Genomic DNA, 23,388 nt, shown 5'->3' with positions numbered 1-23,388 from the left:
TCCGCAACGCTGCCACAACTCACACGAAGTACTTCGTGTTTTTTTGTTAACACAAGAACACAAAATTGATAGTTTTAACTGCGCAGCTCTGAGGCCGCGGCACCCGCTCTAACCTTCTCTGCTCTAAGCTCAGCTAGTGCACTGTAGCTCAGCGAGTGTGGAAGCATATCTAGCACAAAGGAAAGTGAGAGTAAAACGAGGAGAAAGAAATTGTAAAGCAAAGCCTAACCATGTATAGCAGAGAAAGGGGATGTGCAAAAGAAGTGAGGTTGAGGAGAGAGAGGACAAAAAGCGAGAGCGAGGACAGAGGGTAATTCTGGTGATGCATAGCCACTTTTGAAAAGGACGGGTATGATTATAGTTAGTGTGAAGAGCAGTGATGTGAAGGTGATGATCGATTAAAGGAGGAGAAAGCATAACCATGCATATATAGTAAGAAGTGGGCAAAAGTAAGGGCGAGGTGAGAGAGTAATGCATAACAGAGCCCTAAATAGTATAGTATGGCAAGAAAAGAAGGAATACGGAAAATCATCACAGGATATAGCAAGGGGTGGGAGAGGAAGATTGTGCGTGAGGGTGGAAAGGGTAGAGCATACCCGTGCATTGTAGGGTATAACAAGAGGTAGGAAAGAGAAGTGAGAAAGAGGAGGAAAGAAAGACCGATAGCTCGATGGTACCTCAGTCTTCGCACTACCACCGTGTAGCGGCACCAATTAAATGCGAAGGCATTTCTTATTCGGACTATGTCAGGCGTCCATCGGGATCCATCCACTGCCCTCTCCCATAGCAACAGCTGCGGCGCGTGCGCTTATCCTCGCCCCTAGCAAACGGAGCATGTGGTGCAAGAAAGTGTAGGAGAGGGTAGGTGCAGTGCTTCGCCGCTCCTTCTCTCGCCGTTCGCTCTCTCTCCACCTTGCGCCCCACTTTCCCGTTTACTCGCGCCTCTCTCGACCGTTCGCTGACTGGGTGCCTCTTAAGAACATCCGGAAATGTGTGCTCGAGACGCCTATGTGAAACGCCAACGCCAAGAAGCTGTTTGTTTTGTTCACTTCATGGTATTTTTTAACGTGCACGCTAGCTATTAGAGCTGCAAATTCATACTACGTTCCCTTCGACAGAAAAACACCACGTGCCCTGAACAACGCTATTGGCTGCATGGTGCACTAAAAAAAAAAACCATTCTTCTTCTTCTAACACAGGGTTTTCACGTGCGAAACGCCATTATGGACGTTACGCAACGCATTCACATTCCCTCACAATTCCCTTCGAGGAGATGGGGGGAATTTTTCGTTTCCTCTTTTAGTTATAAATCTAGAAGGCTATGAGCATAGTGCAACCATTACAGTTTAAAGACTCGCAGAATGCCTACACACCTCTTCACCATGTTCATGGAAAACTCGATGAATTTGTGCAGTGCTGCCAAGTGAGGCTATCGTCTCACTAAGCTCCAGCAAGGCATAGCATCTGTTGGACTTCATTTCGCGATACATTTCATAGCGAGCTGCAGGCAACTTGACTGCCTGCAACTATCTTCTATCTAGCCGCCTAAGTTTAGGTGCTAGTGCAGTTGAACCTCGTAATGACGTACTCTAATAGAGTGAATTATCCGTTATAGCAAGCCAAATACTCTGGAATATGTGAATACCATGCAGGACCCCACCACAGTTGGGTGAATAAAAATGTTGAAAAGATTGCAAAAAAGAGCCTCTAGATTCATTTCAAAATACTGTGTAATAGAATCAGTAACAGAAATGGTAGATATAGAAATTTCCACTCTAGCAGATCATCGAAAACTGACCACCCTAAAATTCTTTTTCCTTCTGTAAAAAAGTCAACTAAATATAGAAACTATAATCAACAACTGTAACCCACCACTTTAATGGCCTAAGGGCCAACAGTATGCTGAAATAAATAAATACAACGAGCAGATATAAAGAGCCTAACTCGCACTGGGCTGACCCGAGTAGCCAACCTTTTCTTTCTGTTACAAATTTCATTTCATTTTTATTTTTTTAAGGACCCCACTGGGGGGTATTACATAAGGGATGGATACACAAGAAAAGAGTACATTTGAACACATTAATTTTGGCAGCACAGGTGATTTGTAACATTTGTCGCGAAGGATGATAAGCAGGTGGTTGAAACAATGGAGCAGAGAAGGTCGTTCCAACCCTTGACGGCGCGGGGAAAGAAAGAAGTGGAAAAAGTGGCAGTTCTGTTGCGATAACGGGATGCTTGAAGTGGATGGCTTGTGCGGTGTGAAATGTATGTCGGGGGGAGAATGTAAGGAGCTGCATTGAGGGAAGAATGCAAAAATTTATGAAAGAAGGAAAGCGATGGCGATACGGCGGCGAACAGAGAAAGGTGATAAACCGGATTGTGCTTTCAAGGATGAAATGCTGATGTCGTATGAGTACTGGGAGTGAATGAATCGAACGGCGCGATTTTGGACAGATTCGAGGTTGTTAATGAGGTATGTTTGGGGCGGGTTGCATATGGGGGAGGCATATTCGAGTTTCGATCTGATGAGGGACTGATATGCCAGCAACTTCACATGTTTTGGTGCATGACGTAGGTGACGCTTCAAGAAGCCCAGAGTTTTATTTGCCGATGAAATGACGTTAGTAATATGCGCATTACAAGTGAGATCGCGATACAATGTGACACCTAGATACTTGTAGGATGGTTGTGATTGTACAGGGACGTTGGCGATATGATATGAAAAAGTGAAAGGATTCTTATGGCGGGAAAACGTAACAAGTTTGCATTTGTTAAGGTTAAGAGACAGAAGCCAATTATCGCACCATTCTTGGATGTGGTTAAGATCGTTCTGGAGGAGATTTTGGTCGTGAGTGTTAGTTACTGTTCGATAGATTACACAGTCATCTGCAAACATGTGGATTTTGCAGGATACGCTGAGGGGTAAGTCGTTAATACTATATATCAGAAACAGGGGGGGGGGGGGCAAGAACTGAACCTTGAGGTACACCTGATGTTACTTTGAGGTAAGCAGATTTGTTATTGACATGCACAAACTGAGAACGGTTAGTTAGAAATGCTTTGATCCAATTTAGTACACTTGGGCCCAAGTTTAACTGGAATAGTTTTAGCATTAGTTTTTGGTGGGGCTATGCGTATGTGTGTGCAGTGCCATGCACAGCATGGTGCCACGCTATCTCGAGGTACCGAAGCACTGCGGGCATAATGTTGTGTTCGTTTAATGTGCACTGCCCACACAAGTTAGACATGTCATGAATTGAAGTTATTGTAAATTAGACACATCTTACATTTAATAAACACAGAACATTATCAATTGCACTGTTCCTCCCAGTTCTTTGTTCATGCAGGGTTTTTCGCACTACTCAAAGAACTGTGCCTTTCAAACATACCTAAGCACATCTGCCTTCAAAGAAATCAAACAGAGAGATTTCGTGACTGTAGTTCGCTCGGCCCATCAATCGAAGAGTGTGATGTAACTGAGGAAAACGGCCTTGCTTGTTTTGTTCAGATGTTCCTCCTTTAGATGTCAATGTATTGCTCTAAAACAATATATTACTCTCCATGCAATAAAGAAATTGTGAACTTGTTTCCAATGTCAGACTGGTAAGGGAGTTTAGCAGCAGGAAGAAGCACAAGTTGCAGAGTACATAAATAGAGCACCTCTCAGAATGGAGATGGAGACCCTACCACTTGACCATCATTTTCATAACTTAAGATTTTTACTTATCTTCAGAGGTTTTTACTGATCCACACAGAAAATTAATTAATTTTCTAGGTGAAGCACCACCGTATGGCAGGTCACTACTGAAAAACCTTTATAGAAGATTGCTACCTTGTCTTTAAAATCATGCTCAAAGTGAAAACAAAAAATATAGCATACAAAAATACATTAAACCTGCAGCTGCACCCTGGCATAACACCAGTAGACTTTTAAACTTTCCTACATCACGTTAGCATACATCCCAAGAACATCCTTGACACCTCATCGTAAATGTACACTAAAAAAATGACCGCAGTTTCCCCGAGTGGGAACACAGGTTAGCATGCGGAGCATATATGTTGAACTGCGATAAATGTGGCTTGTAATTTGTGACATGCGTGAGTCAAGCGTCGTATACTCATAAACGGGAGTCGAGGAGCGATGAGCTGTTTTTCGACAGCGTTCAACTCGGGTAGATGCTCCGGTCGGGGCGGGTACCGCGGTGCTGTGTTCTGCCAACACGCCAGTGATCCGACTGACTTTGGGGTTGTTTCCGAACTACTGAAGCCATAAGTGAACAATATCGGGGCTGACTGCATGGACGGGCGGCATCTGCACACTCGTGGCATTACGACGAGTAGTAGACGGACAAGATGTACGCGTTGGAGAGAGACGTACGGCCGTGGCCGCGGGGTTCCATAGCGTGGGGAGCTAGTTTTTCGCCACGCGTGTTTAGCTCATGCCTAAGTTTTAACCACCCAGAGTTGTAGTTTGAATCCCCATTCTAACGGCCGTACGCTGCCGTTCATGTTTTGAGCAGTCTCCAGTGCTTTCTTTTACTTGCGAGTTTTAAACAGATCGGTACGACTTGTCTAAATACCGCATTTTATAGTGTACAAACCAACCGGAAAAGTTCAGTTCACTAATGTAGGTGAACTTTTTTCATTCTGCTTCAGAAAACACTGTTTACACTTGAGCGCAGCGTGTTCAAGTCAATATAAGTCAAGTTTATTAGCACAGTTTTGGAAGAGCTATACTGCAAAAATATCACATTAGCAGGTCCCAGAGTTCAGAAGAACTGCTGGGAGCCTATTGTGAATATGAATGTTGCCTGTATGAAGCCATCCACATGAAGGCAGCAAGAGTGACTCGCAGTGAAGGCTAAATGTGGAAGCGTAGAAATAATAAATTAGTTAGGTGCCATGAAAAATAAAAAGAATTGCTGAGACAGAAGGAACCTGGTGACACTATTCACGGAATTTTCACTTTCTCTGTCCATTAGTTCTTGCTTACTTATAATAAAACATCTGATCCTCCCTGACGCACGCAACCATATAGGTAACACTGTAAAGTTAGAAACTACTAATGCTTACTTTATTTGTGTGGATTGAATTTTTACTCCCTCCTGCGGCGCCCTCGTGCCTTGGAAGTAATACAAATAGAACATCTGGCATAAACGAACATACTGTTGCAGAAATGTATTGAAAACTAAAACCACCCTTAACCGTCATTCAGTTTCCTTTTGCTCCACCTGCCTTCGATGTATATTTTTTTTTGCCATAGTATTAAGCTGCTCAGTACCATCACAGTGATATACAGTTGGGAGCCACGCACGTGTTGTCAAATCCGATTTTTGTTTTGCACTGCAACTACCTCATACCTCTGATTTTGCTTCAAATATTACCCACGGTCTCCTGCAAGTTATACACGAGCATTATTTTGGAGAATGACTGCTGCTCAAAGTCCGCAAATGTACGGCAGGCATCACGAACCGACACTGCAATGCCAAGTAGCTAGGCAGTTTATTTTAAAACAGGACATACTCAGTTATTGAACAACTGTTTTACGTTTTTGTGCCGCTCTCGCTGCAGGTAAAAACCGACTGGGGCGTATTATGAGCGCATGATAGTTTAAACTCGCAATTACTAACGATATGCATCGATCGTGTAGGCAATACCATCGGTAGACTCGCAATTGGTCAAAACATGAACAGTGACGTACGGCCGTACCTGCAACAGCGTAATAAGCCGACCGGATGAAAACTTGACATGCGTTTAAGGGCCGTGACGAAGATGCTGCGGGATCTACGGGAAAAAGCGAGCCCTGGTGCTAGCGACGCTGCGGCAAACAAATACGTCTTGTGGGCAGTCTGTCCACGCAATTTGCCCGAGACTGTTTACGTACGGTATTAGTAGTTCGGAAACGACCCAAAAGCAATCTGATTCACAAAACACACCACACAGCTGCTCTCAGTACACCCCCTACGCAGTTTGCCCGATGCTGTTTACTTAAGGTTTCAGTAGTTTGGAAACAACCCAAAAGCAATCCGATTCACAAAACACACAGCTGCTCTCAGTACCAGCGCTACCAAGGAACACCGCTACCACAGCCGAGCCCGTTGGCGCGGCGACCGCAAAAAACATTAAAAAAAAATTTAACTGAACGCGGAAATGACGTTTGTGATTGCCACTGCCAATGAGCGCCGTAGCAGACGACATGAGGCACTGCGCCGTGCTCCCGACCGGGTTGCAGCAATTAGGTGCCTTTTCTCATCTGCTAACCACTACCACCACCACGACATGGGCGTCTCCTCTCTCGCGCGCGTTCTCCAGCATACGGTTGTCAAACACGCGGGCGGGTAGCGGTAGCCGCTAAGCGATGGAATTCTACCGGCAATGGACGACTGCTTACGCGTGGCACACGCGACGTAGTCGGCAAATTCGTCGGCGTCGCTTCCAAACGCATCGCAAAGGACCGACAACGCTTTGGAACGATGCAGTTCATTCTGAATGTTGCCGATCCGTGTCAAGTTGTTGTCGAACCAAAGTGGATCACACACCTTGCAGCTGTGGCCGAAGCTCCGGTCGAGGAAGTCGCGCTTGAAGCGAGCGTTGGGCGTGGCGTACTGCTTGGCTCGCCACGCCGCTATCGCGGCGCGCTCGCGGGCGGCATCGAGATCGGCCTCGCGGCGTCGACGCTTGCACGCGGCTTCACCGTCCGGATTCTCTTGCCGATGCTTACGCCTCGCAGCGGCTTCTCGTTCTCGAAGCTGGGAATCTTCCGCTCGACGTTGACGTATCGCAGCTGCTTCGCGTTTCCGGAGCTGGGGATCTTCCGCTTAACGCGACGTTTGCGTTCCGCATGGCGAGCTCTTCTCAGCGCGGCCTTGTCCACGGACGAAGTGTCTTCGGAATTGCTTGTGGTTCCGCCAGCTGTTGGAAGGGACGTCAGTAAGTGTGTTTGCGAATTCGTTAGCGTACATTTTCACCAGCGACATCGGACGTGGAGCGGCCGCACAAACCAACCCACGAAGGGCGGCGCGCCCCGACACTCGCTACGCGTTAGCATACAGCTGGCGCAAGTAAAACTAAAAGTCGCGCGGAGGGGAGAAGCGAGAGCAGCGAGCGCTGTGTTGAGAGGAGGAATGGATGCACAGTTGGCTGGCGGAGGAGGAGGGGAGGCTGCGGACGACGACGGCGCATGACTAGCCCCTAGTATAACATGCTCCGCATATAAAAAAGTTGAAGCAACTCTCACAAAAGATGTTACTGTCAAGAAGTTGCAAGTCAAGGGTCTCAAACTCACTTCAGCTAGAGGGTGGCTGTCCCAGGATAGAGTGCCTCAGAAGCGGGAATAGCGAGATGGGGAGGGCAGCTGTAGTTTGTACGGCACGTCAACTTACATAATTGAAAACGGCCTTTTTGCTGTTTTATATTGTAGGGGTCATTTCTGAACATAACTTGTAGTAATAGGCGTATCAGGTGGGGGGCAAGGGGGTAGGAGCCCCCCCCCCCCACTTTTGAAAGTGGTTACTGTCAACTGCACACTTGGGAAACCAACAATTAAGGCGTAATTTTCTTTCGTCACAGTAATCACTATATTATATTGTTGCGAGGAAATGAAAAGGTTAGCAGGGAATGTTTTATTAAGTAAAGTTTTTCCTAAATTTGTGCTGGGACGATTGTCCTTGAATGTTCCTTGCAGTGGGGGCCACCTATATGCAACTCTTTCGCGCCTTGTATACTGTAGCATTGCAAAGCGGGCTACAGTACAAGGTGCGAAAGCGTCTTGTACTTGCTTTGTATGGATGGGAACAAGCAATCGTTTTATAGACCAGTCAGAGCGTTTTCTGCTTCTGGAAAAGTGTTTTCTTTAATCAAAAATGAATAGCGTCATTGCTGCTTTATCGAAGCTGCTGGGATCCAATGAATCTGATGAATATTTTTAAATGCTTTAGTTCTGCCGTACTAGAAGCGCCACAAAAAGGTTTGTACTTTAGTCACTAATAAACCTAATCAGCCTTGCTTACGGTAACTAGGAGCGATGAAAGCAGTTTTCAAAGTGGCGAAGAAGAAAGCAGTGGACTCGAGTACAGTGGTAAGCTGAGATTTTAAGCTCACCCGCAACTTGACCACCCGGACTATGGAGAAGGTGAAAGACCGTGGTTTTTTGCACGATGCAGGCCTAATTAGGAGTCAGACTAGTTAGCTTTCATTCAATTTGAATTGTCTTTTACAGCTCAAAATACAACTTTGACGGATAAGAAGCACACACATGCAGCGCTGGTTAGTTCTCTCTATCTCAGCAAGGATGTACAGAGATGTACATGCGCACATACACTCTAAAAAGTTAGCCAGAGTAACTGCGCAATTACCACGAAAAGGGCTACTTGCTCCCCCCAAAAGACAAAATGTGCGGAAAAGATAGCACACGGAACCCCAAGGAGGGGCACTTTATTCCTTGTGGAGTAAAGCACCCGTTTTTCGGGGTAACAGTTAGAATGAATTCATGCCGTGTGCAAGCAACTGATCGGTGCGTACAAGCCTGTTTCAGTTTAGACGTTTTTGTAGTGTAGTGTGGTGTAATGGTTAGTGTACACGCATGCTGACTAAATGGTCGTGAGTTGATTGATTCATATTGATAAAGAATAGTCACCGCAGTTACTTGTAAGTTACTCGTAACAATATGTCGGGTTTAATGTCCCAAAACCACCATATGATTATGAGAGACACCGTAGTCGGAGGCTCCGGAAATGTCGACCACCTGGTGTTTTTTCTGAGCAACGGGCCTACAGTATTTTCGCCTCCATCGAAAATGCAGCCATCGAAAAGCTGATATATATATATATATATATATATATATTATACATAAAGCCCGCCTGACGAGTGAGGTAGGGTGTTTGCTCCCGCACAATCGCTAAGATCGGGACTAAAACATAGCAATCTTGTAACTTGGTGTCTGCATAGGGCACCTCAACAAAGCAATAAAGGCAGCTTTGTCCTGGTGGTGCCAAATCTGGAGGAAGTGAGGAGCTGGGCAGCCTTATTTGTTTCTCATCGATTTTCTCTTTCTTCTTTTCTTTGTCTTTCTTGACATTTTCCAGTTTTTTTTGCTCTTTATTTCTACTCTTCTTCCCGTTTTTTTTCTTCTTTCTCTCTAATTTCATTTCTTGCTTGCTTCCCCTTTCAATATTTATACGTGGTTTGTATTGCCGTGTTAACCTGGGCCCAGTAGTAATGTCCGCACTTTATATCCTCATCATGGTGCTAGTAAACAAGAAGACTTCTTGTTGGAGCAAGCATGCTTGATGTGCTTCCCCCACCAATGCTATAGTATATGGTTTCTTTGCACTACGCCAATTGATGACGATAGCATATGACAGCCGGACCTTACAAAGTGCTCTGCACCAAAAAGAGAAAGAAAAAGCCAGCCGTGCAAGTGTACCTCATGAACATATTTATTAAGCAAAAAGAATATAAGATGAAGACAGTCATGCGGGAGCCACAAGCCGCTACAGAATGATGCACATGTTTGAGACCCCTGGAGTAGATGACGACAGGGAGTCTATTGTTGGTAAAGCCTGCCTCCTGCATTTATTTTACCTTCACGATTCGAAAAGCTACGGGAGCATGAAAACATGTGCACATAATTTTTTATAAGTACACAAATAACAATACTGCATTATCTTAGAAACTAATCTGCTCTCAATAAACTCAGTGGCATTCTGTGGAAGCAGTAAATGAAACATCTGCTTGCTATGTAGTAGTACGGGGATGATAAGATTCGTTCAGATACTGCTATGTCTACAGACTTGGCAAGTTATTCTTCTATTCTTTTCTATTAACAACACAACGTCATACAGAAAGCTGCTAGTTGTCTACATCCTGGAAAACATCGTTAATGGAAGATGCAACAGAAAGCAACATGATTAAGTGACGAACTGCAGCGACACTGCATTATGAATGATTAATGCGCATTTGTGACTGATCTTTCCTTTGGCTCTGAATAACAACTCTATGAGCACTGCAAATTCAGATCGTGAGTGACCAAATGCAAACGGAACTGATGTGTGTACAAAACTAGCTGCGTACAAATAGTACCATTAGGGACGCTAGGCGATCATAAATAAGAAATAAATACAATTAAACTCCTTTGTAAGATGCACTGATTTAAGAGACAAGTGGGTATAAGGGATATTGGTGTGCCCACCTTAAATTTAGGTTGATAATGAAATGTGTACATAGTACCCTGCTTTTAAGAGACAAGAAATGCTGCCCGATGCATGTTTCTTATAAAAGGGTTCAGCTGTACAAAAAAAGAACAGTGTTTGGCACACCACACTGAGCAATAATTAGGGCCTGTTATGATAGAGTTGATAAAAGTTGCAATCTTATATCTTGCATGATATGCTTCATCTAGCTTTGTCCTTGTTCATATAGTTTTCTCTTTATTCCACCGAAACATTCTGCACTACACTCTAACCTGATTATAAGAAAGTTAAATCTTACACAAAAATAAATTTGTTATAAAGGTATATACCTGACGCTACACTAATCACAAGACTAGTTTCCATTTACTGCATAATAACCAATATTTCGTATCCAGGTTCGTAATATAGAGGTTTGGGTGTAGAGTAAAGCATTGTATGAAATAAACTTTAGAAAATGTGAAGCTACAATGACAGCAAAAGCAAGCACACCGTATAAGTGAAGTCAATCTTTGAGCAGCCAGATCATTTCAAATTGAATTTTTCGTCTGCCTAACACGAGTACATGCTGAGCACATAATCATTTGCACGCTCCACGCACTCATTTCAATGTGTGTCTGCAGGAGCAATCCTTCAAGATTCATCACAACATCCAATAAGTTTCGTGCATTGTTTGTACATATCCTAGAGTCATGCGCATTCTTTATGCACTTGAAGCAGTGCAGTTGCCCATTTCACTGGGGCATGGACAAAGCGGTTGCAGCCTTAGCACTTCTGGCAAGCCACAGAATGAGACGCACACACCACACACCTGCTCAGCATTTCCAAGTTCTACGGCTCACATACATGAATCCTATGTTACTTGTGCTTGTGAAATTTCAAGTGGCGCGTCAGCTCTTGCTTCCGTGCAGAATTCCAGGGACAGAGGTGGCACTGATAAGGTCTTTGACCAGTGTGGATGCGAATGTGAGGGGTCAAGTGGCTGTTATGATAGAAGGCTCTGCTACAGTAGTTGCATTTGTATGGGAGTTCGCCTGTGTGTATCATTTGGTGTCTATGCATATCACATTTCTTTCTTGAAGTATGGCCACACACTTGGCATTTCAACACCTGCTTTTTCGTGGGAGGTCCCAGATGAGGTGGCCAGTCAGGGCGATGACATACAGCCGCCAAGTCTGCGCATTGGAAAATTGCGAATCTTTAGCATATTACAGAGTCATTATCAAAAGGCAAGATGGGGAGGCTAGCTGGCACTAATACTCTACACTGGTGTTAATTGAGTTCCGATAGGGAAAAGTCAGAAAAGATAGCATTGCCAAGAAGGTACATATAACTTATATACTACTGAGAGCAAGCTGATCAACCCGTAATTCTTCAACTCCTTGTCATCTCCTTTCTTATGTATTAAGATGATGTTAGCATTTTTCCAAGATTCTGGAACTCTTCCCGTCAGGAGACACCTCGTAAACAGGGTCGCTCATTTTTCTAACACAATCTGTCTTGCATTTTTCAGCAGATCTGATACTACCTGATCCTCACCGGCAGCTTTGCCTCTTTGCATGCTCTCCAAGGCTTTCTATCATTACTGGTGGGGTGTCATTTGGGCTACTGCTAGTTCTTATATTAATGTCGTGGTTGTTGCGGTTACTGTACAGATCTTTGTAAAACTGCTCTGCTAATTTAACTATCCTATCCATATTGATAGTTATTTTGCCTTCTTTGTCCCTTAGTGCATACATCCTGTTTTTGCCTATCCCTATTGCTCCCAGAATTAAGACATCAGAATTCAATCAACCAAAGGAACAAGCAGGATTTCGAACAGGCTACTCAACAATTGACCACATTCATACCATCAATCAGGTAATAGAGAAATGCTCAGAGTATAACCAACCACTATACATAGCCTTCATAGATTACGAGAAGGCGTTTGATTCAGTAGAAATATCAGCAGCCATGCAGACACTGCGGAATCAGGGCATCGACGATGCATATATAAATATCCTGGAAGAAATCTACAGGGGATCAACTGCTACCATAGTTCTTCATACAGAAAGCAACAGAAAACTTATCAAGAAGGGTGTAAGGCAAGGGGAAACGATCTCCCCAATGCTATTTACCGCGTGCTTATAGGAGGTTTACAGAGGCCTAGAGTGGGGACAGATAGGTACAAGAGTTAATGGAGAGTATCGTAGTAAGCTGCGCTTCGCCAATGACATTGCATTGCTGAGTAAATTAGGGGACGAATTGCAACTCATGATTACGGAGTTAGACAAGGAGAGCAAAAAGGTGGATCTTAAAATTAAATCTTCAGAAAACGACAGTAATGTACAACAACCTCGGAAGAGAGCAGCACTTCGAGATAAGTAATAGTGCACTTCAAGTTGTAAAAGACTATGTCTACTTAAGGCAGGTAATAACCGTGGAGCCGAACCACAAGATTGAAGTAACTAGACGAATAAGAATTCGGTGGAGCACATTTGACAAGCATTCTCAAATCATGACAGGTAGATTGCCACTATCCCTCAAGAGGAAGGTATATAACAGCTGCATCTTGCCAGTACTTAGCTACAAAGCAGAAACCTGGACACCTACAAAGAGAGTTCAGCTTAAATTGAGGACGATGCAGCGAGTAATGGAAAGGAAAATGATACTTGTAACCTTAAGAGACAAGAAGCGAGCAGAGTGGATTAGGGAACAAACGGGGGTTAAGGATATCATAGTTGAAATCAAGAAGACGAAATGGGCATGGGCCGGGCATGCAGCGCGTAGACAGGATAACCGCTGGTCATTAAGGGTAACTAACTGGATTCCCAGAGAAAGCAAGCGGGTTAGGGGGAGACAGAAGGTTAGGTGGGGAGATGAGTTGGGAAGTTTGCGGGTATAAATTGGCAGCAGCTAGCACAGGACCGAGTTGACTGGCGGAACATGGGAGAGACTTTTGTCCTGCAGTGGACGTAGTCAGACATGACATATAACAGCTTGAAGAGACACAATTCTTAGAAATTGTGCTGCAGTCTACATGTGGGAAAGAACGCTGGGGGCAAACCTAAATTTCCTTATACATACCTATACAAGTGAACCATAATCATTTCCAGCTGAGACCAAACTTGCACTCTTTGGATCCAAAGGTTGCAGCTTTCACACCTGACTTATTGTGGTCACTTTAGTGGTGATCTATTACCCTTACACATCTTGCCTACTAGCCGAAAGTGGAAACATGCACTTCTCTCCAAGCAGACAAATGGAGGAGCAGACTTGCTACAATGAATGAAGAAGAACACGTGTCAGAGGATATACTTAAGACACGCAATCAAAACAGAGAGACAGCACAGTGTCATAATAAAATAGGTGCACTGGCTTCCGTGCATAACATTTTCTGATAAACTGAGGAGCAATTTCGTTCTTCACATTAAAATATACGCTATCGAGGTACGTTAAGCAGCCGAGGTATAACTTTATCAACGCATAAGCACATGGCAATCTTAACGATATCACAGGAAATAACAGCAGCAGCAATCCAAGTTCACTTATGTAGTCTGAAATAAATGGAACTTACCAAAGATCATGGAAAATGTTTTCACTTTTATTTTGTCAACACAAAATGAGGTGGTGCTTCAAAGCCAGCAAAAAGACAGTATTGTGTGTGACATGGAACAAGGTGCTCAAAATTAACACATCATGAAGTACATCTCCTTTGGCTTTGATTAACAAAAGGTTTGTAGGCGGTCGCTTGTAGTAATAGTAGGCCCAAGAAGCTTTTTTTTTAAAGGACAGGAGCTGCCATCAGACATGAAAACATCTCAAAAGCCACACAGCTAACCAGACGAGCGTCAATAACAGTATGTGTCCACTTTTAAGAACATCATATAAAATTTTACTGCTGCAACAAAGGAATCCTATAAATACAAAAGGTTTCTGTCTTGAAATAAATGTTAAGCCCAAACGGTCGTACAGAACGCAGCTTAGTGAAAAACAATAAGCATTCACTATCACAAAAAAACAGCACACGAAGTGGCTTATTCTCAATACAAGGGAATGACTCAATGCTAAACCTCATCAAACCAGTACTTCACAAATACTTGATGCATCACAACTTTGCAGTATACATTAACACACGAATGAAAGTACACGATGATTTGCACGCACTACACATACAGTCCAATGCACACCTGCATGAGCAAGCCTTCCAGATTCGTCACAACATTCAATAAATTTGGTGAACTGCTTCTACATGGCCTAAAGTCGTGTGTATTTATTATGCTGTTGAAGCTGTGCAGCTGCAGATTTCATCGGGGCATGGGCAAAGGTGCCCCACACTCAGCACTTTTGGCAATTAACTTGAAGCCCCAGAACAAGATGTATGCACCATGTGTCTTCTCAGCCTTTTAATTCGTGGTTCACTTCGCGTGCACCCTGAGGCAAATGTGGGCTGCGCTTGTGAGATTCCAAGTGGCGCCTAAGGACTGTCTTCCACGAAAAACTCCAGGGACAGAGGTGGCACTGGTAAGGTCTCTCGCCTGTGTGGATGCGAATATGCGTGCCCAAGTTGCATTTCTTATTGAAGGTTTTTCCGCAGTACTCGCATTGGTATAGATGCACGCCTGTATGAACAATTTGGTGTCTTTGTACATCACACCTGTTCCTTGTAGTATAGCCACACACTTGACACTTGAACACACACTCTTCTGTGGGAGATTCACATGAGGTGGCCAGCCAGGACGACGGCATACAGCAGCCAAGTCTGCGTGATGAAAAACAGTGAATATTTAGCAAAGGACAAAACTCTTACTGAAGGAAGGCTAGCTAGAACAACTACTCTGCACTGGGGTTGAAAGGTAGTGACAACATTCACATAACTGCTTGAAGAAACACCACTCTCATAACTTGTGTTGCCGTCTACACATGAAAAAAAAACACTGGGGGTGCAACCAAATTTCCTTAGTTACGTGTGTTTTAACAAGTGCACCATGATCAGTTCTATTGATGGAGTCAATTTGAAAGTATTCAGTACAATTAACATTGCGTCTTGGCACGCTACTCTTTCAGCAGCTATACAGTATGTAGACCAGGTCTCACCTTTATTTCATGCTTCTCAATAACCACTCAGAAAGAGATCATACCCACAAATGAGAGCTGGCATGACAACCCAAAGTATTAAGCTGCAGTTATGTGATGATAAAAAAAATCTGTTAAGAGCAGTTGTGTGCTCAAGCCAAGGTTTCTACAAGTCCACTGATTCAAACATTGGCTTTTGCACACAAACCCTGCTTACGGATTTTTTTCATTGCAAGCTTCCGTCTTCCCCTTCCTGATTTTTATAGGTATGGCATGAGGCTCTTATCTGCTGCTTATACATGCCTACTCTGTGACCTTTAGGACAGTAAAAAAATACACAATTAAAATGCAGGCAGTGTTGACTGAACAATGTGAGAGATCCCTTGTGGATAATCTTCAGGCTGCACAGGCATCAGCATAAGAACCCTTTTCTTTGTTTGCGATCTTAAAGCTAGAAAATGCTATAATGTAGCTTTTTAGCGAAAGTCTGTTTACTAGTACTGCAGCTCACATTGTGAAGTGTTTAAGGTGCAGCAGGGGAATGGCATATTCATCCAACAATGACAGAAAAATGTGAGCACTTGAGATGCACTGTCAAGTGAACCAATTGCAAAGAAATATAAAGCACAATGACTCTCACACAACACAAAAATAATACGAAGGTAAACCCATGTCTTTTGTTTCGTCCCATGTCACACCACCGTGTCTTGTCACCGGCTGTCCATTCAGCATTTTCTAACTTAAACAACACTGAGAAACAAGTGATAGAGCATGTCAATACACAGAAAAAAAAACCTTACAATTATTTGTGTGTGTATTTACCTGTCATATTTGCTAATATATTAAACAAAAAAAAAATGTCATTTCCATACGTCGTGAACAGTTTGTTAAAGGTTTCAAGTAGACCACTAGAAAAAGACATTGCCATGGCAAAAAAGAGCAGTGAAAACCACTGAATGACTCCTGAACATTGTTTGTAACAATGTTATTTCAACAATTGCTACATTCTTAATATCTGTACAGTTCGTGAAGCCAAGTTCTGATGAGTTGTAAAATATCACAGCCCATTAAACAAAGCAAAATAATAAGCTTGTATACCTCATAGAATTTTTCCAGTTATTTGAGGTTGTAGAGCAAGGGGTTTTCTGAAAGGTCAAGAAGGTAGCACTCAGGGATAATTTGCTATATCAACCTCCACTTCGACACCTGACTCGTTGTGGTCGCTTTTGTGATGATGTATTACCCCAAACTTCTTGCCAACTAGCTGAAATTAGGTGAATGCCATATGTGCGTTCCTCTTCAAGTAGACAAACGGGGCTAGGAGCAGACTTGTAATGATGAATGACGAAGAACGCACATCAGAAGACATGCATAAGACACGCGATGAAAACAGAAAGCAAGCACAGTGTCATAATAAAATAGGTGCACTGACTTCATTGCATAACCTTTTCCGATAAACTTAGGAGCAATTTTGTTCTTCACATTAAAATGTATGCTATGAGGGTACGTTAAGAAGCCTCAGAAATATAATTTTATCAATGCATAAGCACATGATAATCTTAACGTTATAGCAGGAAATAACAAAAGCAGCAGTCCAAGTTGACTTAGTCTTAAAATGAATACAGGGGACTCTGGTGCTGCATTTGTTCAGCGACCATGGGAATGATGGGTAGTACATGGATTTGCCTAGTCTTCGTTCTTAAAGGCTTGGAATGCAGTTGTGGCTTCTTTTATTGTAAGGGTTTTGGTTTTCTATGTATCATTTGCATGTATCATTTGGTGAGTTGAAATATCAGAGTGGCAACTTGTAGTACAGACACACTCGTGACACTTCCACAAGCGTTCTACCCTCTGAGGGTGCATACGAGCTGGCTTGACCAAGCGACGGCGCACCAAGTCTGCAAATATCAGAACAATGCATTTTAAACAAAATGACAGAGTTAATTTTGGTGGACAAAGTAGGTGAGCTAGGAAGTACGATTACTGAGCACTGGGTTGAGCATGTGGCCACAGTGAAAAATGATAATATGCAGAAAAGTCTAGAGCAACAAAATTGAACAAGAAAGACAATAACTTGACATCAAACTAAGACTTTTAACGAAAAGCACACATGAAACCTATGATGGCAATGTACGAATAGAAGGTGGGCATTCAAAACATTGTATAAATGCCTCACATGGAGTCTTCTGGTGGGCTCAATTATAAAACATTTGGTATGATTAACATTCCTGGAATGATACTGCAAGGCATTCGGCTGTACGTTTGCAACAAAAGTGCTGGTATGGACCAAAAACATGAGCATCCACACGCTAGTCTAGAGGCGTACTCTGCATACAATACCGCTTCGTCTTGCCTGCTAGAGTGTTGAAGATTGGGCGAGTTGGTTCGTCGTACTTGAACTGGTATCTCAGTTGGAAGTTAGCGCTCTGTCCTCTTGTGTCGGTCTGCTCGGCCATTTCTTCTTCCCCGTAATGCGCTATACAAGTTCAAGTACTGCTAGAGTGCTTACAAAGAACTCACGAGAATTTTTCTGATGGAGTAAATGAAATACAACACTTGTTGGTGAGCGCAAAGAGAATGAGATATCGACTTAAAACAAGACATCTTGTAGAAAAGTTGCCAACTTTTCCTCATGCACAATTCACAGGTTATTATTTTGTCGACAGTGTTACATCAAATAAAGCTCAGTGTAATCCATATCCTCACAAACACGAAAAGAGAACGGTCACAAGAGGGCCATAAAAAAAAAAACTAATGGCATGATAAAACAAAGCCTGAAATATCCATTCCATGATTTTGCCTGTTCGTGATGTGGCAGACTATTAAGAAACTACCCCCTCCCTTTCTATTACACAAGGGTTTCACTTATCAATTCAGCACTCATCATACATGGCATTCTCAGAAAGGATCTGTTACACAAGTCCACTTCAGACTGTAGAAACCAAGAGAAATTTGTGTCATGGAAGAGATTTGGACTAGAAATTAAGTCCTGCTGCCACTGTGGCCTGGTATTCAGAGACATTTAGACCACCACACTGCAAATTAACAGTAAAGAAATAGCACAAGTCATGCTGCACAATGTTCAAACAGGCAACTCATAATTAGAAGCAGTGACTAAACAATTGCTCATTCAAACGTCTAATGGTGTGTTCTGACATGTTTGGTCTTTGAATAAAACAATTGCCTGAAAAAATGAGAAACGAAAACCACATTAGTTGCCCGGCAAGGGTAATACTACTATCTGTACAGCATGATACAGTTAAATAGGCAGAGACAGATCCTGTACAACCCAGTACTTGCCTAACTGCATCATTGTGCTAGAACATTGCATGTTGCCCCTCGTGCTTGTTATCAAACACATTCTGTATGTAATGTAAGCCACGCCGTAGCAGCATATCTAAATGTCCACATTCAAGGAATGGGTACATATAACATAAGGTGTTACAAAAGCATGCCATGATTTACAAACTGACAAAACTTTACTGCCATCTGTATTTCATAAATTGCAAAAGTAGTTGTGCATGGCATTCCAGCTGAACTGTACGATTTCTATGTTAGAGGCCTTTTTCCAAATCAGCACCATAAAAGTGGGAAACTATTAAAGTTTTTGTAAAGAGCTGCAATACGGCAATTTTCTGTGTTGATGTTCTCTGTGAGGCATCTATACTCGTGAACATATTTGTCCCCAACACGACGCCTACAATTCCCAAACTAGCTCAACGTGCATAACAGCATCTAAGTAAAAATGTATAACGAGGCTACGGGAGGAACTGCAGTTTAGCAATGTTAGTAGACTTGTTCAGTAACATATCAGGATCTAATGTTTTCAGCATTTGTTGACTCTGCTCCCTTGATGCTTTCTTCCATGAACTGGCCAGCAGAATGGCCGAGGCATCTGTCATTAATGAGAGAGGGTGCGGTATAAATATTTCAGCTGAATAAAACTTCTACAGAAAAGTGGAGAACACGCATTATAAATCATTCTTTATGCAATAAAATGTAAAGCACATCATTAAAGCTCTCTTCAAACTGATAAACCTGCAATGACTGCTTATCACAAGATCTAGAGATCATGTCTGGCCATCTATCCCACAGGATGAAAACTGAAAGATGCTTGCGAATCACGTACATGTGAAGGGAATCCCAGATTTTTAGCTTTATCTACTGCCTTTGCTTACTGGAGATGTACTAATCACATTAGTCACATGCTGACATGCAATGTCTTTGTGAATAAACAAAAAAAGATGGTGAATGCAGAGTTTCCCTGCCTCGATTGTGGGAAGAATTACAGAAACTTGCTTAGTAAGAAATATCTTCATCCTTTCAACACATACAAATCACAGGAACGATGAAGCAGGCAGAATTTGTGGGGCCTAAATCAAATGCAGCTGCCAAAACTATCTCAGCACAGTGTATCTATTGATCAGTCTTACAATGGAGTACCTTTTTCTTAGAACTTAGTTGTGAGATCAGGCCTCGTTTTACCTCTCCGTCCTCAGTTCTTCATGTTGAGGGGGATTCTAGCCCATTCTAAATTTTCTCATTTTGCTCCCCTAAGTGCAGCCATTGTCAAAGCACAACGCACCCGTTCCCAAACTCGTGGCTACAACGACGAACTCTCACCCTGCCTTCTGAAGAAATCTTGGCACCGCCTCTGCCCCAACTATTAATGGATCATCGCGATCAACAATGGTCGATGCTTAGTCTAAATCGCACTCTGAGAGTCAAATCACGATTGAAATCCCCCGTCTGACACTGGCACAACCAACGCGCGCACAGCATCTTCTCAGATAGCAGTCCGCACGCACCCCCGACGACAGCGGTAGAGTCGCTTCGCAAAACGGAACCAAACATGAACTATTGTGAAACGCAGCAGTCGCGAGAATGGACAGTTCTTACGCAGTGCAACTAAATGCGATGCACTAAATCAGAATCAACATGCAAGTGGAAACGACAGCACACAATACAGTAAGCGCTCTGTCAGGTCACAACACACAGGACAACTCCAAAGCTGCAGGCAATCAGCACAAGCTTATTCAGCATGCCATCAACCATTCGAGGAGTTGTTTTCGTTTCCTTCATGAAAGAAAGCTGAGCACACGACTGCGTAGCGTAGTTCGGTCACAGTCTTAAAGTTATCACTTCTTTTCACCCTCGTGAAGCTTGGCCAGATAGCAAAAACAATTGAAGGCTGTCCCGCCGACTGTATGCACGTGAAATAAACACTCGCACGTGATAACCGTTAGCAAAGACTGCACTGCAATGCCAGGTAATTCTTCAGGCGAACAGAATGCACCCATTTTTCAAACTGCTACTCGTTTCCCTCCATGCCTGCCCAACTTTTCATTGTTGCTGCTGATAATGATGGAGCAGGTGGAGGTGCAATACAGGTGGTCAGGTAAGTGTTCTGCGAGGTGGCTCTCAGCCCAAAAGTGCGCGATATTTGAACCCCTCAATTTCACTATTCACTAATTTATGACACAAAACGGCTAAACTTCTAAACACTGCCCATACTCCGCAACGCTGCCACAACTCACACTTAAAGTACTTCGTGTTTTTTTGTTAACACAAGAACACAAAATTGATAGTTTTAACTGCGCAGCTCTGAGGCCGCGGCGCCCGCTCTAACCTTCTCTGCTCTAAGCTCAGCTAGTGCACTGTAGCTCAACGAGTGTGGAAGCATATCTAGCATAAAGGAAAGTGAGAGTAAAATGAGGAGAAAGAAATTGTAAAGCAAGGCCTAACCATGTATAGCAGAGAAAGGGGATGTGCAAAAGAAGTGAGGTTGAGGAGAGAGAGGACAAAAAGCGAGAGCGAGGACAGAGGGTAATTCTGGTGATGCATAGCCACTTTTGAAAAGGACGGGTATGATTATAGTTAGTGTGAAGAGCAGTGATGTGAAGGTGATGATCGATTAAAGGAGGAGAAAGCATAACCATGCATATATAGTAAGAAGTGGGCAAAAGTAAGGGCGAGGTGAGAGAGTAATGCATAACAGAGCCCTAAATAGTACAGTATGGCAAAAAAAGAAGGGATACGGAAAATCATCACAGGATATAGCAAGGGGTGGGAGAGGAAGATTGTGCGTGAGGGTGGAAAGGGTAGAGCATACCCGTGCATTGTAGGGTATAACAAGAGGTAGGAAAGAGAAGTGAGAAAGAGGAGGAAAGAAAGACCGATAGCTCGATGGTACCTCAGTCTTCGCACTACCACCGTGTAGTAGCACCAATTAAATGCGAAGGCATTTCTTATTCGGACTATGTCAGGCGTCCATCGGGATCCGTCCACTGCCCTCTCCCATAGCAACAGCAGCGGCGCGTGCGCTTATCCTCGCCCCTAGCAAACGGAGCATGTGGTGCAAGAAAGTGTAGGAGAGGGTAGCTGCAGTGCTTCGCCGCTCCTTCTCTCGCCGTTTGCTCTCTCTCCACCTTGCGCCCCACTTTCCCGTTTACTCGCGCCTCTCTCGACCGTTCGCTGACTGGGTGCCTCTCAAGAACATCCGGAAATGTGTGCTCGAGACGCCTATGTGAAACGCCAACGCCAAGAAGCTGTTTGTTTTGTTCACTTCATGGTATTTTTTAACGTGCACGCTAGCTATTAGAGCTGCAAATTCATACCACGTTCCCTTCGACAGAAAAACACCACGTGCCCTGAACAACGCTATTGGCTGCATGGTGCACTAAAAAAAAAAAAAAACATTCTTCTTCTTCTAACACAGGGTTTTCACGTGCGAAATGCCATTATGGACGTTACGCAATGCATTCACATTCCCTCACAATTCCCTTCGAGGAGATGGGGGGAATTTTTCGTTTCCTCTTTTAGTTATAAATCTAGAAGGCTATGAGCATAGTGCAACCATTACAGTTTAAAGACTCGCAGAATGCCTACACACCTCTTCACCATGTTCATGGAAAACTAGATGAATTTGTGCAGTGCTGCCAAGTGAGGCTATCGTCTCACTAAGCTCCAGCAAGGCATAGCATCTGTTGGACTTCATTTCGCGATACATTTCATAGCGAGCTGCAGGCAACTTGACTGCCTGCAACTATCTTCTATTTAGCCGCCTAAGTTTAGGTGCTAGTGCAGTTGAACCTCGTAATGACGTACTCTAATAGAGTGAATTATCCGTTATAGCAAGCCAAATACTCTGGAATATGTGAATACCATGCAGGACCCCACCACAGTTGGGTGAATAAAAATGTTGAAGAAAAGATTGCAAAAAAGAGCCTCTAGATTCATTTCAAAATACTGTGTAATAGAATCAGTAACAGAAATGATAGATATAGAAATTTCCACTCTAGCAGATCATCGAAAACAGACCACCCTAAAATTCTTTTTCCTTCTGTTAAAAAGTCAACTAAATATAGAAACTATAATCAACAACTGTAACCCACCACTTTAATGGCCTAAGGGCCAACAGTATGCTGAAATAAATAAATACAATGAGCAGATATAAAGAGCCTAACTCGCACTGGGCTGACCCGAGTAGCCAACCTTTTCTTTCTGTTACAAATTTCATTTCATTTTTATTTTTTTAAGGACCCCACTGGTGGGTATTACATAAGGGATGGATACACAAGAAAAGAGTACATTTGAACACATTAATTTTGGCAGCACAGGTGATTTGTAACATTTGTCGCGAAGGATGATAAGCAGGTAATTGAAACAATGGAGCAGGGAAGGTCGTTCCAACCCTTGACGGGAAAGAAAGAAGTGGAAAAAGTGGCAGTTCTGTTGCGATAACGGGATGCTTGAAGTGGATGGCTTGTGCGGTGTGAAATGTATGTCGGGGGGAGAATGTAAGGAGCTGCATTGAGGGAAGAATGAAAAAATTTATGAAAGAAGGAAAGCGATGGCGATACGGCGGCGAACAGAGAGGGGTGATAAACCGGATTGTGCTTTCAAGGATGAAATGCTGATGTGGTATGAGTACTGGGAGTGAATGAATCGAACAGCGCGATTTTGGACAGATTCGAGGTTGTTAATGAGGTATGTTCGGGCGGGTTCCATATGGGGGAGGCATATTCGAGTTTCGATCTGATGAGGGACTGATATGCCAGCAACTTCACATGTTTTGGTGCATGACGTAGGTGACGCTTCAAGAAGCCCAGAGTTTTATTTGCCGATGAAATGACGTTAGTAATAT

The 23,388-nt window shown here is 43.3% G+C and overlaps 1 protein-coding gene across 1 annotated transcript; it reads right to left on the bottom strand.

The window, feature by feature from the left end:
* Window positions 1-9,421: 9,421 nt before the first annotated feature.
* On the bottom strand, window positions 9,422-20,664 carry LOC142772295 (uncharacterized). Its single transcript, XM_075874493.1, has 4 exons — window positions 19,866-20,664; window positions 14,570-14,928; window positions 12,305-12,332; window positions 9,422-11,385 (listed from the first exon to the last, which is right to left on the bottom strand). Exons 2-4 carry the CDS (start codon window positions 14,913-14,915, stop codon window positions 11,046-11,048), a joined length of 714 nt encoding a protein of 237 aa, XP_075730608.1. The 5' UTR covers window positions 14,916-14,928; window positions 19,866-20,664; the 3' UTR covers window positions 9,422-11,045.
* Between the last annotated feature and the right edge of the window lie 2,724 nt (window positions 20,665-23,388).

Source organism: Rhipicephalus microplus, chromosome 9 (genome assembly GCF_043290135.1).
Source record: "Rhipicephalus microplus isolate Deutch F79 chromosome 9, USDA_Rmic, whole genome shotgun sequence".
Lineage (NCBI taxonomy): Eukaryota > Metazoa > Arthropoda > Arachnida > Ixodida > Ixodidae > Rhipicephalus > Rhipicephalus microplus.
Note: the sequence above shows the minus strand (reverse complement) of the source record. Positions and strands in the feature narration are given on the sequence as shown.

What these genes read in the sequence shown, in the direction of transcription:
- LOC142772295 (XM_075874493.1), bottom strand. Translation starts at nt 14,915, where the DNA reads ATGCCGTCGTCCTGGCTGGCCACCTCATGTGAATCTCCCACAGAAGAG. An exon ending in AGTGAACCACGAATTAAAAG is followed by an intron (nt 12,333 to 14,569) that starts GCTGAGAAGACA and finishes TCCCCACTCTAG; the next exon opens with GCCTCTGTAAACCTCCTATA. An exon ending in AAACCTCCTATAAGCACGCG is followed by an intron (nt 11,386 to 12,304) that starts GTAAATAGCATT and finishes AATATGCTAAAG; the next exon opens with ATTCGCAATTTTCCAATGCG.